Source organism: Haemorhous mexicanus, chromosome 2 (genome assembly GCF_027477595.1).
Source record: "Haemorhous mexicanus isolate bHaeMex1 chromosome 2, bHaeMex1.pri, whole genome shotgun sequence".
In the NCBI taxonomy this organism is placed as follows: domain Eukaryota; kingdom Metazoa; phylum Chordata; class Aves; order Passeriformes; family Fringillidae; genus Haemorhous; species Haemorhous mexicanus.
In genome coordinates, this window is record NC_082342.1 from 121,368,653 (window position 1) to 121,382,084 (window position 13,432).

Below are 13,432 nucleotides of genomic sequence, written 5' to 3' on the forward strand. Positions count from 1 at the left end.
CATCCAGTTTGGGGAGTTGATTAGGAATTCTCATCCAGAATTGCAATTTGGGGAGTTCATCAGGAATTGCAGTTTGGGAGTTGATCAGTAATTATAATCCAAAAATTGCATTTTGGAAGTTTATCAATAATTCTCACCCAGGATTGCATTTGTGGAGTTCATGAGGAATTATCATGCAGGATTAGCATTTTGGGAGTTGATCAGGAATTATCACCCAGGAATTGCATTTGGAGAATTGATCAGGAATTCTTATCCAGAAATTGCAGTTTGGAGAGTTCATCAATAATTATCATCCAAAAATTGCATTTTGGGGAGTTGATCAGGAATTCTCACCCAGGAATTGCATTCTGGGGAGTTTATCAAGAATTATCACTCAGGAATTGCATTCTGGGGAGTTCATCAGGAATTATCATGCAGGAACTACATTTTGGGAGTGGATCAGGAATTACCATCCAGTTTGAGGTGTTCATCCTGAATCATCATCCAAAAATTGCATTTGGAGAGTTGATCAGGAATTATCATCCAAAAATTGCATTTTGGGGAGTTGATCAGGAATTCTCACCCAGGAGTTGCATTTTGGGGAGTTGATCAGGAATTATCATCCAACTTGGGGTGTTCATCAGGAATTATCATCCAAAGATAGCATTTGGTGAGTTTGTCAGGAATAATCATCCAGGAATTCTATTTTGGGGGTTTGTCAAGAATTATCACCCAGGAATTGCATTTGGGGAGTTCATCAGGAATTGAATTTTTGGGGTTCATCAGGAATTATCATGCAGGATCAACATTTTGGGAGTTGATCAGGAATTATCACCCAGGAATTGCATTTGGAGAATTGATCAGGAATTATCATCCAGGACTTGCATTTTGGGGAGTTTATCAGGAATTATCATCCAAAAATTGCATTTTGGGGAGTTGGTCAGGAATTCTCACCCAGGAATTGCATTCTGGGGAGTTTATCAAGAATTATCACACAGGAATTGCATTCTGGGGAGTTCATCAGGAATTATCATCCAGGAACTACATTTTGGGAGTGGATCAGGAATTACCATCCAATTTGAGGTGTTCATCCTGAATTATCATCCAAAAATTGCATTTTGGAGAATTGATCAGGAATTCTCACTCAGGAGTTGCATTTTGAGGAGTTGATCAGGAATTATCATCCAACTTGGGGTGTTCATCAGGAATTATCATCCAAAAATAGCATTTGGTGAGTTTGTCAGGAATAATCATCCAGGAATTCTATTTTGGGGGTTTGTCAAGAATTATCACCCAGGAATTGCATTTGGGGAGTTCATCAGGAATTGAATTTTTTGGGGTTCATCAGGAATTATCATGCAGGATCAACATTTTGGGAGTTGATCAAGAATTATCATCCAATCTGGGGAGTTTATCAGGAATTATCACCCAGGAATTGCATTTGGAGAATTGATCAGGAATTATCATCCAGGACTTGCATTTTGGGGAGTTTATCAGGAATTATCATCCAAAAATTGCAGTTTGGGGAGTTGATCAGGAATTACCATCCAAAGATTGCAATCTGGGGAGTTCATCAGGAATTATCATCCAGTCTGGAGAGTGGATCAGGAATTCTCATCCAGGAATTTCAGTTTGGGGAGTTCATCAGGAATTGCAGTTTGGGAGTTGATCAGTAATTAGCATCCGAAAATTGCATTTTGGGGAGTTGATTAGGAATTCTCACCCAGGAGTTGCATTTTGAGGAGTTGATCAGGAATTATCATCCAACTTGGGGTGTTCATCAGGAATTATCATCCAAAAATAGCATTTGGTGAGTTTGTCAGGAATAATCATCCAGGAATTCTATTTTGGGGGTTTGTCAAGAATTATCACCCAGGAATTGAATTTGTGGAGTTCATCAGGAATTATCATGCAGGATCAACATTTTGGGAGTTGATCAAGAATTATCATCCAGTCTGGGGAGTTTATCAGGAATTATCACCCAGGAATTGCATTTGGAGAATTGATCAGGAATTATCATCCAGGACTTGCATTTTGGGGAGTTTATCAGGAATTATCATCCAAAAATTGCATTTTGGGGAGTTTATCAGGAATTATCATCCAAAAATTGCAGTTTGGGGAGTTCATCAGGAATTATCATCCAGTCTGGGGAGTGGATCAGGAATTCTCACCCAGGAATTTCAGTTTGGGGAGTTCATCAGGAATTGCAGTTTGGGAGTTGATCAGTAATTAGCATCCAAAAATTGCATTTTGAGGAGTTGATCAGGAATTCTCACCCAGTTTGGGGAGTGGATCAGGAATTCTCACCCAATTTGGGGAGTGGATCAGGAATTCTCACCCAGTTTGGGGAGTGGATCAGGAATTCTCACCCAGTTTGGGGAGTGGATCAGGAATTCTCACCCAGTTTGGGGAGTGGATCAGGAATTCTCACCCAGTTTGGGGAGTGGATCAGGAATTCTCACCCAGGAGTTGCATTTTGGGGAGTTCACCTTCAGACATGCCTGGGGTATTTTCTGCAGGAGGTGAATTCCAGGCTCCCTGAGGATCAAGGGATACACCCCAGCCCCCAAGGGCTCAGGGGGCAGAAATTCCAGGTGCCTTTGCCAAAGCCCCTGCCCAGGAAAGGCTCTTGTTTGCAGAACCTGAACCAGCAGGAATGGGTGGTTACTGAGAGGAATAATTCAACAATTGACCATGGAATCATGGATGGGTGGGGCTGGAAGGGACCCTGAAGATTCCAGCAACACCTTCCATCCTCCCAGGCTGCTCCAAGCCCCATCCAACCTCACGTTTCCAGGCATGAGGAATCCACAACCTCTGTGGACACCCCCTTTTTTTTTGACTCTTGTGGAAACATTTCCATGTGAATTCTCTTACATGTTCAGGCTTTGCCTCTCCCCACAAAGCAGCTGAGCTTTGGAAGTTGCACAATTCATTTTTAAACCTCCTGCTGGTGGCAGGATGAAATTTTCCACGTGGATGGAGAGGTTGAAGTGCCCTCTGACCATCCCCACTGCCTGGGTATAATTTGATTGCTTTGATTTGTGAGAGTGCAATAATGGTTACCTGTCAGCAGTGTTCTCTGGAGCATTCACAGGTTTGAACAACCCTCTCCCCACCCTTTGCTGAACCCAAATTATGCAGGGTTCATATTTTTTCTTTATTCTCCAAACGTGTTTGGCCTCGCTCAAGTCGAGCCTCTTGATGCTTTCCATGGCTCTTGAAGACCAAAGAGGGCAAAACAAAAACACAGGAAAGGAGCTGCATTGCTGCATTTTTTCCTCACTTAACCCCCCCCAAAATCAATTTAAACTTAATGCCCAACCCAACTTGTTGTTGCTGTTGGGATTTTAGAACATCTGGAGCTGTTTGGGAAAAAAAAGGTGTTCTGGCTGTGCAGTGCACTGGGATGAGAGCAAAGGCAGCTGGAATATTTGGGGGTTTCTGCACATTTGGAGTATTTTCTGCTCAGCTGATTGTCTTCTTCCACTAGATGGGGCTTTCTTCATTGATGAGTTGAACCATTCCCGAGCCTTCCAATCCTTCTCCCCATGGAAGTGTGGCTGTGCCTCAGGGATCAAGGCCCTGGAATGCTGGGGATGTTTTTTCCTTTCCACCTGAGCTGTGGAAGTGCCCTTTGGAATTCTGGTGCTTTTTAGAGGCCTTGAGCAGAGCTGGTGATGTGGAGGCACCAGAACCCACCAAATCCTGGGGCACCCTGGAGCAAACTCCTTGACTGAGTGTGGTGGCCACTGGGCTTGGTGGGGTGGTTGACTTTCATTTTAATTAGTTTTTTCTCTTAATGATCTTTAAATTAACAAAACATCTTTCCATGATTCAATCAGCTGAACAGCAGGGGCCTGTGGATGGAATTTGGGAGATGCCATCCCTGGGGCTGTGGATGTGTCTCCCCCCAAGCTCTCTGAGGATCATTCCCATCATTGCTGTGGCACAGTTTTGGTCACTAAAGTCCAACTTTTGGGTTGGATCTGGTCCTTCCCAGATTTTCAAGGAACTCCCACTGCCATATTTTTAAAAGCTAAGGGCAACACTTGTCCTGCTCCTCCTGACAATCCATGAGCTTGCCCTGCTGAGGGGGGCAAAGCAAATCCCCCATTTCCATGGTCCTAAAAATGAACATTCAGGTAGCAAAAAAAAATATTTATTTTTGTGGAGTTACCTTAATGAGGACAACGTGGAGCTCCTCCTGCACCTGCTGTGGCTTCCTCCAGGTGTTGTCTGCTCCTTTCACCTCTGCTGTTCCTCAGAACATTTTCTTCCCCTTGGATCTTCCACCTTCACACCAGGGAGACATTTTGGGGCCAAACCTTGGGATTCCACAGCCTCTTCCAAGGCCACCACGTCTTCACTGTTCCCCTTGGCCCAGAGTTACATTCCAGGAGGATTTCAAAGGGAATTTTCATCCAGGATCCTTGAAGTCCTACCCAGGCCATCTGAAAGCAACACATTTGAGCATCCTTAGGACTCAAGGTTCAAACAATTTCTGGCTTGGATTTGGTAAATTTGAGAAATGAAACCTGGCTCTTTTTTTTTTTTTTTTTGGCCTCTTTTTGTTATTTCCCTCACATACAAAGGCACGTCCTCCTTTATTGGAGACCATCTTACATTTTCATTTTTTTTGGAGTTAATGCATTGTTTTAATGTGTTCCAGTCTGCTCCCCTGCATTTAAATCATCCTTGTGTTTGCAGTCAAGCAGGAGGACAAAAATAACTGTGGGCTCATGGTGAATCAGTGGAATTTTCCTGCATTTCTCCCCTGGTGACTCCCAGAGAGCACGAATGCTTTTTGCATCTCTCTTTGCAAGAACGAGGTGGTTCCCCTGCTGCATTCCTGTATTTTTCCCTGGCTTTGTCTCGCTGGGATTTGGGGTTGTTTACTCCACAAACAGCAGCGTTGAGGGGTCAGAGATCACTGCCTGCAATGAAGGTTTGGGGCTTTAAAAACCCCCGTGGCCTCCTGGCTGCTGATTTCAGTGTGCAGATTTGAGGGGAGGGGGTTCAGATCTCCTCAGGGGTGTCATTGTCCATTGTGCTGCTCACTGTTTTTCCAGCCCTTCTTTCTTTCCTGAAGAAATCCAATTTATTATTTTTTTTTTTCTGCTGCTTCTTTCTCCCTCCTCTCTCTCTCTCCCTTTGTTTTGTCGTGGCAGAGGGAAGCAATCTTGCTCACGTTGGAGAGAGGTGGTTGTTTTTGAAACCCCACGTTTTTCCCAGTGCCTGCAATTTTGATAAAATACCTTTTCCTGAGAGGAGTCAGAAAGATCTGCTGGAACAGCTCATCCTCCCTTCCCCCCCTGCTTCTCCTTGGCTTATCAACAGTGCGTCAGTGGAAATTTCCACCCTTTGCTAATGGCAGAGAAAGCACAAAGTTGCAAAGCAGCCTTTGGAGGGGAAAGAAAAAAAACCCAACAAAACAAACCAAAAAACAACCCTCTTGCCGTTTTAGGAGCACAATGAAAAGCAGCAGATGAGAGCTGGGCAGAAATGGAATGAATTCAGGATGCAGGCTGGGGATGGCAGTGGGATCAGGGAAAAGGGGCAGGAATCCCAGCTGGAATTGCTGCCCCCATCCTCCCTCCTGCTGGGTGAGAGGGTTTGGAAGCTGCTTCCCAAGGAGGAGAGTTCAAGTGTCATCTGCTGAATTCACCAGTGGGCTGCAATGGCTTTACCAGAGAATCAGTCAGGGGGTGCCTCCTTGGATCCTGCTGGGCTGCACTTCCACAGAACTGGCCAGGCTGGAAAATGGTTCCTGTCCCTGAACTCCTGCCCTGCTGGCACCTCTGCATCCCAGAGCAGAAATGGTTCCTGTCCCTGAACTCCTGCCCTGCTGCCCTCTCTGCATCCTGGGGCAGAAATGGTTCCTGTCCCTGAACTCCTGCCCTGCTGGCACCTCTGCATCCCAGAGCAGAAATGGTTCCTGTCCCTGAACTCCTGCCCTGCTGCCACCTCTGCATCCCAGAGCAGAAATGGTTCCTGTCCCTGAACTCCTGCCCTGCTGGCACCTCTGCATCCCAGAGCAGAAATGGTTCCTGTCCCTGAACTCCTGCCCTGCTGCCACCTCTGCATCCCAGAGCAGAAATGGTTCCTGTCCCTAAACTCCTGCCCTGCTGCCACCTCTGCATCCTTTATCAGAAATGGTTCCTGTCCCTAAACTCCTGCCCTGCTGCCACCTCTGCATCCCAGAGCAGAAATGGTTCCTGTCCCTGAACTCCTGCCCTGCTGCCATCTCTACATCCCAGAGCAGAAATGGTTCCTGTCCCTGAACTCCTACCCTGCTGCCACCTCTGCATCCTTTATCAGAAATGGTTCCTGTCCCTAAACTCCTGCCCTGCTGGCACCTCTGCATCCCGGTGCAGAAATGGTTCCTGTCCCTGAACTCCTGCCCTGCTGGCACCTCTACATCCCAGAGCAGAAATGGTTCCTGTCCCTGAACTCCTGCCCTGCTGGCACCTCTGCATCCTGGTGCAGAAATGGTTCCTGTCCTGAACTCCTGCCCTGCTGCCCTCTCTGCATCCCAGAGCAGAAATGGTTCCTGTCCCTAAACTCCTGCCCTGCTGCCCTCTCTGCATCCCAGAGCAGAAATGGTTCCTGTCCCTGAACTCCTGCCCTGCTGGCACCTCTGCATCCCAGAGCAGAAATGGTTCCTGTCCCTGAACTCCTGCCCTGCTGCCATCTCTGCATCCTGGAGCCCAGGGAGCCCTGGGCAGCTGAGTTGCCCAAAAGCCAGATTTGGTTGCTGTGGGGATTTGTGAGGAGGAGGGAGCCCAGCAGAATTCCTGCAGATCCCTGGGCCAATCCCTGGGCTGATTCCTGCAGCTCAGGCACCCTGCAAGGCAGGGCTGGCACGGGCTGGGACTGCTCCCTTGGCTCCAGGGACACCCAGGCCCATTCCAGCTGGGCACCTCTCCTGCCTCAGGACTGGGGTGTCATGTGGGTTTTTACCATCCTACCCCTCCCCTAAAGAATTCTGGGCTCTCTGGGAAGGGTTTGGGGATGACTTGAGGCTGTCAGGAGGCTGCTGGTGTGCAATCAGGGTGGTGGCTGAGGAAAAGTGTCATTCCCATCTTTTCCAGGGGTGGATTCTGCAATCCAGCAGCGCTGCCTGAGTCACTCCTGGCCCCATGGGGCTCTTGGGGTGCAATATTTAGGATGTGAGGCAAAAAAATGAGCCCAGTGCAGCCTGCAGGGCACGAGCAGGGCTTGCTCACAGCCCCAGCTCCTGTGTTTCCCCTTCAGATTCCCAGTTCCCTTCTGGTCCTGGGGATTCCCCTCCAGGATCACCTTTGTGAACATGGGGTGCTCCTGCTGTGGCTGACTTAGGAGGAATCCAGAATTCCTGCAGAGCAAAGTCCTGTCTGTCCTTGGAGATGGAATTGGGGTGTCTGATCCTGCTTGGACCACGTGGGTTCACTTCAGGGATGTGAGGTGCTCCATGGGGAGCTGGGCTGGGAGAATTGGGGGATTCTGGAATGGTTTGGGTTGGAAGGGACCTCAAAACCCATCCAAGTCCCATCTCTTAACTTCTTCAAAACTCCTTCAAAAATCCCCACAAACCTCCTTGGGTCAGCAGTGCTGGACAGAGCTCCAGGAGCGTTGGGACAACATTCCCAGGGAAAAACTGGGAATTTGGGGGGTCTGGGCAGGGCCTGGATGGTCCTGTGGGACATCTTCCACTCAGGATATTCCATGATTCCACCAGAGTTCAATTGAACTTCTCATCATTGAAATCCAGCTAACCCTGAGCTTTTATTTCAAACAATCCAGTTACCAAAATGTGAGAAAAAACTTGGGAATTCTCATTTGAAAAAACCCCATAGGAGCAGAAAAACTTGGGAATTCTCATTTAAGAAACCCCCCAGAAGAATTCCTTGAATTGCTGCCCAGGTATTTTGGTTAATTTTGTCCACCCCAGGTATTTTGGTGGGGTTTTGTTCCACCCCAGAAATTTTGGTGCATTTTGTTCCACCCCAGGAATTTTAGTGCATTTTGTTCCAGCCCAGGTATTTTGGTTAATTTTGTTCCAGCCCAGGTATTTTGGTGGATTTGGTCCAGGTATTTTGTGGGGGTTTATCCCAGCTCAGGTATTTTGGTGGATTTTGATTGATTTTGTTCCACCCCAGAAATTTTGGTGCATTTTATTCTAGCCCAGTATTTTGGTGGGATTTGTCCCAGCCCAGATATTTTGGTTAATTTTGTTCCAGCCCAGGTATTTTGGTTAATTTTATCCCACCCCAGGTATTTTGGGGAGTTTATCCCACCCCAGGTATTTTGTGGGGGTTTATCCCACCCCAGGTATTTTGGGGGGTTTATCCCAGCCCAGGTATTTTGATGGGGTTTATCCCACCCCAGGTATTTTGGGGGGGTTTATCCCAACTCAGGTATTTTGGGGGGTTTGTCCCACCCCAGGTATTTTAGGAGGTTTATCCCACCCCAGGTATTCTGGGGGGGTTTGTCCCACCCCAGGTATTTTGGGGAGTTTATCCCACCCCAGGTATTCTGATGGGCTTTATCCCACCCCAGGTATTTTGGGGGTTTTATCCCACCCCAGGTATTTTAATGGGGTTTATCCCAGCTCAGGTATTTTGGTGGGGTTTATCCCACCCCAGGTATTTTGGGAGGTTTATCCCACCCCAGGTATTTTGGGGGGGTTTGTCCCACCCCAGGTATTTTGGGGGGGTTTGTCCCACCCCAGGTATTTTGGGGGGTTTATCCCAGCCCAGGTATTTTGGAGAGTTTTTCCCACCCCAGGTATTTTGGGGGAGTTTATCCCACCCCAGGTATTTTGGGGGGTTTTTCCCACCCCAGGTATTTTGATGGGGTTTATCCCACCCCAGGTATTTTGGGAGGTTTATCCCACCCCAGGTATTTTGGGGAGTTTATCCCACCCCAGGTATTCTGATGGGCTTTATCCCACCCCAGGTATTTTGGGGGTTTTATCCCACCCCAGGTATTTTGGGGGGGTTTATCCCAGCTCAGGTATTTAGGGGGGGTTTATCCCACCCCAGGTATTTTGGGGAGTTTATCCCAGCTCAGGTATTTAGGGGGGCTTTATCCCACCCCAGGTATTTTGATGGGGTTTTTCCCACCCCAGGTATTTTGGGGGGTTTATGCCACCCCAGGTATTTTGGGGGGGTTTGTCCCACCCCAGGTATTTTGGGGAGTTTATCCCACTCCAGGTATTCTGATGGGCTTTATCCCACCCCAGGTATTTTGGGGGGGTTTATCCCACCCCAGGTATTTTGGGGGGGTTTATCCCACCCCAGGTATTTTGGGGGGGTTTATCCCAGCTCAGGTATTTTGGGGAGTTTATCCGACCCCAGGTATTTTGGGAGGTTTATCCCACCCCAGGTATTTTGGGGGGGTTATCCCACCCCAGGTATTTTGGGGGGCTTATCCCACCCCAGGTATTTTGGGGAGTTTATCCCACCCCAGGTATTTAGGGGGGGTTTATCCCACCCCAGGTATTTTAATAGGGTTTATGCCACCCCAGGTATTTAGGGGGGGTTTATCCCACCCCAGGTATTTTGGGGGGTTTTTCCCACCCCAGGTATTTTGGGGGGGTTTATCCCACCCCAGGTATTTTGGGGGGTTTGTCCCAGCCCAGGTATTTTGGGGGGTTTATCCCACCCCAGGTATTTTGGGGGGGTTTATCCCAGCTCAGGTATTTTGGTGGATTTTGGTTGGTTTTGTTCCAGCTCAGGCATTGTGGTGGATTTGGCCCAGGTATTTTGATTGGTTTTGTTCCACCCCAGAAATTTTGGTGCATTTTGTTCCAGCCCAGGTATTTTGGTTAATTTTATCCCACCCCAGGTATTTTGGTGGGGTTTATCCCACCCCAGGTATTTTGGGGGGTTTATCCCACCCCAGGTATTTTGGGGGGGTTTATCCCAGCCCAGGTATTTTGGGGGGTTTATCCCACCCCAGGTATTTAGGGGGGGTTTATCCCACCCCAGGTATTTTGGGAGGTTTATCCCACCCCAGGTATTTAGGGGGGGTTATCCCACCCCAGGTATTTTGGGGGGTTTATCCCACCCCAGGTATTTTGGGAGGTTTATCCCACCCCAGGTATTTTGGGGGTTTTATCCCACCCCAGGTATTTTGGGGGGTTTATCCCAGCCCAGGTATTTTGGGGGGGTTTATCCCACCCCAGGTATTTTGGGGGGGGTTTTCCCACCCCAGGTATTTTGGGGGGTTTATCCCACCCCAGGTATTTTGGGGGGGTTTATCCCAGCTCAGGTATTTAGGGGGGGTTTATCCCACCCCAGGTATTTTGGGGGGTTTATCCCAGCCCAGGTATTTTGGGGGGTTTATCCCACCCCAGGTATTTTGGGGAGTTTATCCCAGCTCAGGTATTTAGGGGGGCTTTATCCCACCCCAGGTATTTTGATGGGGTTTTTCCCAGCCCAGGTATTTTGGGGGGTTTATCCCACCCCAGGTATTTTGGGGGTTTTATCCCACCCCAGGTATTTTGGGGGGGTTTATCCCAGCTCAGGTATTTAGGGGGGGTTTATCCCACCCCAGGTATTTTGGGAGGTTTATCCCACCCCAGGTATTTTGGGGGGGTTTATCCCACCCCAGGTATTTTGGGGAGTTTATCCCACCCCAGGTATTTTGGGGGGGTTTATCCCACCCCAGGTATTTTGGGGGGTTTATCCCACCCCAGGTATTTTGGGGAGTTTATCCCACCCCAGGTATTTTGGGGGGTTTATCCCACCCCAGGTATTTTGGGGGGGTTTATCCCAGCTCAGGTATTTAGGGGGAGTTTATCCCACCCCAGGTATTTTGGGGGGGTTTGTCCCACCCCAGGTATTTTGGGGGGGTTTGTCCCACCCCAGGTATTTTGGGGCGTTTATCCCACCCCAGGTATTTTGGGGGAGTTTATCCCACCCCAGGTATTTTGGGGGAGTTTATCCCACCCCAGGTATTTTGGGGGGTTTATCCCACCCCAGGTATTTTGGGGAGTTTATCCCACCCCAGGTATTCTGATGGGCTTTATCCCACCCCAGGTATTTTGGGGGTTTTATCCCACCCCAGGTATTTTGGGGGGGTTTATCCCAGCTCAGGTATTTAGGGGGGGTTTATCCCACCCCAGGTATTTTGGGGGGTTTATCCCAGCCCAGGTATTTTGGGGGGTTTATGCCACCCCAGGTATTTTGGGGGGTTTATCCCACCCCAGGTATTTTGGGGCGTTTATCCCACCCCAGGTATTTTGGGGGGTTTATCCCAGCCCAGGTATTTTGGGGGGGTTTGTCCCACCCCAGGTATTTTGATGGGGTTTATCCCACCCCAGGTATTCTGATGGGGTTTATCCCAGCCCAGGTATTTTGGGAGGTTTATCCCACCCCAGGTATTCTGATGGGCTTTATCCCACCCCAGGTATTTTGGAGAGTTTATCCCACCCCAGGTATTTTGGGGGGGTTTATCCCACCCCAGGTATTTTGGAGAGTTTATCCCACCCCAGGTATTTTGGGGGGGTTTATCCCACCCCAGGTATTTGGGGGGTTTGTCCCAGCCCAGGTATTTTGGGGGGTTTATCCCACCCCAGGTATTTTGGGGGGGTTTGTCCCACCCCAGGTATTTTGGGGGGGTTTGTCCCAGCCCAGGTATTTTGGGGGGGTTATCCCACCCCAGGTATTTTGGGGGGTTTATGCCACCCCAGGTATTTTGGGGGGGTTTATCCCAGCTCAGGTATTTTGGGGGGGTTATCCCACCCCAGGTATTTGGGGGGTTTGTCCCACCCCAGGTATTTGGGGGGGTTTATCCCAGCTCAGGTATTTAGGGGGGGTTATCCCACCCCAGGTATTTTGGGGGAGTTTATCCCACCCCAGGTATTCTGATGGGCTTTATCCCACCCCAGGTATTTTGGGGGGTTTATCCCAGCCCAGGTATTTTGGGGTGGGTTTATTTGCTGTGTCTCTCCTTGCAGGTATTTCCTGATCGACCTGGAGGCCCCCCCTTCCCTGGTGTCCCCCATGATGGAGCACTTGGGACGGGACATCGATGTCATCAGAAGAGCCTTCATCAAACACCCCCTGGCCAAGGCAGAGGAGTGCAGGGGCATCCTCCCTGTCAGCCCTGAGCAGAAACTCTCTGCCAAGAAAAACTGAAATTCCCAACTGTTTGAAACCTTCTTTAACCCATTTTTATTTTTATCATGAAAGATTTGTGATAACTCCATCACAAAACAAATTAAAAATCACTTTTGCCCGTGGGATGTGTGTGGTCTGTCACAGGATCTTCATTACTGTAACAACTGAGGATTCTTTTTGTTTGAAATAATTGGGAGAGTTTTTATCTGGGTGCTTATCTTGCTGTTTGACAACTCTGCAAATTGATTTGCTTTTCTCTCAGAGCATTACATTGATAATGAAGATTTCTCCAGCAGCAGGATACTATAAATAGCATTTTTCCCAGAAATTACTCCAGACCACGGATATTTACAGGAGGGATTAACAAGTCTGCAGTGTAAATATAGAAATCTAGGATGTGATTTGCTGGGGGTTTGCTTTGCAGGTATAAAAAAGGCAATAAAAGTGTGGTTAAAAGTAAAACCTGACTCTTTTTTTTTTTAATTAAGTATTAAAAAATCCCCAAACTTTCACTGCCAAAAGCCACCTCATGATCCTCAGGACAATCAATGCTCAAAGCACAGGTAAAAATTCCTTTTTAGGTAAGGCCAGAAAATTCCAGGTGGGAATTAGAGACTTCCCAAGCTTTTGTAGGAGCAGGAGAATCAAAGATGCTTCGTTTTGCCATCAAGTGGACATTTCAAACTGGGGAAAAACATCAGAATGAAGCGTTCATGTGTCCTTTTTGCCTTTCTTTTCTTGAAAAGAGGAGGAAAATCAGTGATATTATTGTTATATATAAATAGACCTCCTGCTCTCTGATGTAAATCCAGTGGTTGGATCATTCCTGGGGGGTTTTGTGGTTTTTTTTTTTTCCTTAGATGGGGAATTTCGGAAAGGAAAAGAAACACTTATTCTGAATATCTTAATTTTTTAAAAATGCATCAGGAAAAAGAATGACATTTTCTTTTTCTCCACATCTTCCTTTAAGAGTTATGAATGTCTGGATTTGTGGGGTTTGTTTGCTTGGGGGTATTTTCATCAAAGGCTTTTTGAAATTTAAATTTGATTTTCTTTTTTCTTTAAATCCTCTTTTTTTTTTTTCTTATTTCATTTTTTCCCTTTCTTTTAATTTTCTTTGTTTTTCTGGAAAAATCATTGGAAGAACAGAGGGAATACACTGCACACTCCCTGCAGCTGAATCTGTATTAGAGGTGCTTTTATTGCTGTGGTTGCTGCCTGCTCCAGGCAGAGCTTTCCTTTTCCATGAGTTTTCCTTGTGGGACAGACCTGGCTCCCAGCCAGGGATGAGCTCAGCCAGGAGGAGCCCTGGATTTGGGAATCTGTGCCCCAGGTTTGGCTCC

The 13,432-nt window shown here is 47.8% G+C and overlaps 1 protein-coding gene across 1 annotated transcript in view; it reads left to right on the forward strand.

The window, feature by feature from the left end:
* MRPS6 (mitochondrial ribosomal protein S6) overlaps positions 1–12,551 on the forward strand; it is a 53,292-nt gene extending 40,741 nt beyond the window's left edge. Inside the window, exon 3 of the mRNA XM_059840164.1 lies at positions 11,927–12,551. Coding sequence (XP_059696147.1) covers positions 11,927–12,107 — 181 coding nt within the window. The 3' untranslated portion in view covers positions 12,108–12,551. The remainder of the gene's footprint in view (positions 1–11,926) is intronic.
* The last annotated feature ends 881 nt before the right edge of the window (positions 12,552–13,432 follow it).